The sequence below is a fragment of the Trypanosoma conorhini genome, assembly GCF_003719485.1.
Source record: "Trypanosoma conorhini strain 025E chromosome Unknown Tco_14.4_contig_01225, whole genome shotgun sequence".
In the NCBI taxonomy this organism is placed as follows: domain Eukaryota; phylum Euglenozoa; class Kinetoplastea; order Trypanosomatida; family Trypanosomatidae; genus Trypanosoma; species Trypanosoma conorhini.
The window spans coordinates 1,963-3,222 of NW_021705316.1; the positions used below are offsets into that span (position 1 = coordinate 1,963).

A 1,260-nucleotide genomic window follows, 5' to 3' on the forward strand; every position below is an offset into this window, starting at 1 on the left:
TTTTGCACTCGACGAGCCGCTGCCGCCCTGCTTGGCTGCATGGGTACAGCACCGTTAACTGTTTTTTATCCTTTTTGTTGTTTGTTCGTTTCCATTGCTTTCAGTGGGCGACCTCTCTTGCTTCCTCTCTATCTCTTCCTGGATTGGGCTGTGCGGGAGCAGAGGGAGAGATGGAGTGTGTGTGTCCTGGTCGTCCCATGTGTTGCTGCGCGTCCCCACTGCTCGGTGGACGCGCCCCCACGCTTCGGATTCACTTCACGGGGTTTGTTTTTGTTTTAAATTTCTCTGCTTGTGTTTGTGTGTTTGGGGTGCCCGCACACGTTTCACAGCTCGTGTGTGTGCGATGCCCTCTGCAAAGGAGGAGGGCAACTTTATTTCGGCTTCAGTCGACTGTTTTTTTGTCCCGTAATGCTGCCTGCTCAGCGCCGTGCGTGCGGCGGACGGGAGTAAATGCCCGGAGGCGGAGGCGCAAAAATCCGTCGTGCCGCGGCGCGGCGGGGATGTGTGGCTTTGCCTCCTCCTCCTCCTCTTCGTGCCTGCAGCCGCCCTTCCCTCCTCCTCCTCTTCTCATTCCCCTCCCGCAGACAAGCGCTGCGCTGCCACCACTGCAGTCATTCTTCGCCAAACTCAGGCACACACGCGCTTTTCTCACGCCATGCACCGCCGACTCCGCGCCGCGCCGTTTTTCCCACTGCTGCTGCTGCTGCTGCTCGTGATGCACTGCGCCGGCGGGTGCCGCGCCGCTGCGGGCCGCCGGGTGTTCGACGACACGGTGCCGAAGAGCGGCCGGCCGGCGGCTGCGGTGGTGCGTGAGGTGCCGCGGAGGGGGCAGGGCGCGGCGCAGGCGTACACCGTCGCAGCGGCGGCAGCGGCAGGAGGAACGAGCAGCGAGGGCTGGGCGCCCATCCGCATCGAGGTGTCCACGGAGGACCTGAAGGACGAGACGAAGTACTGCAGGGCAGACGGGGAGAAGAAGCCGGACTTTAAGGGCAATAACGAGGTTTGTGCAGAGCAGTACGTTCTGACCGAGGAAAGGAAGAGCGCCCTGGTGAACGCGGTCATCCCTGTGGCCGTCAAGCTGCACGCGGAGCGCCTGCTCGTTCAGCGCGTGCAGGGTTTGTTGCAGGTGCCCAAGTTCCCAGGCACGCGTGGGCGGTGCCAGCACTTCACGGTCCCAAAGTGAACATCGAACAACGGGAGTTGCCAATGCGGACATGGTGCTCTACGTGGCTGCCGGGGCGAGTGCCGAGACGTGGGCGG

The 1,260-nt window shown here is 62.6% G+C and overlaps 2 protein-coding genes across 2 annotated transcripts in view, besides 2 other annotated features; both read left to right on the forward strand.

Moving 5' to 3' along the window:
- Tco025E_09679 (uncharacterized protein) overlaps window positions 1-58 on the forward strand; it is a gene marked incomplete at both ends in the record, with an annotated part of 1,725 nt that extends 1,667 nt beyond the window's left edge. Inside the window, one exon of the mRNA XM_029376490.1 lies at window positions 1-58. This exon is cut by the window's left edge and continues 1,667 nt beyond it. Within this exon, the coding sequence (XP_029223404.1) occupies window positions 1-58 (58 nt within the window).
- A 205-nt stretch (window positions 59-263) lies between these two features.
- Window positions 264-306: a microsatellite.
- A 207-nt stretch (window positions 307-513) lies between these two features.
- Window positions 514-579: a microsatellite.
- A 76-nt stretch (window positions 580-655) lies between these two features.
- On the forward strand, window positions 656-1,183 carry Tco025E_09680 (surface protease GP63; the record flags this gene model as incomplete). The annotated part of the gene is made up of 1 exon (XM_029376491.1): window positions 656-1,183. One exon carries the CDS (start codon window positions 656-658, stop codon window positions 1,181-1,183), a length of 528 nt encoding a protein of 175 aa, XP_029223405.1.
- Window positions 1,184-1,260: the final 77 nt, after the last annotated feature.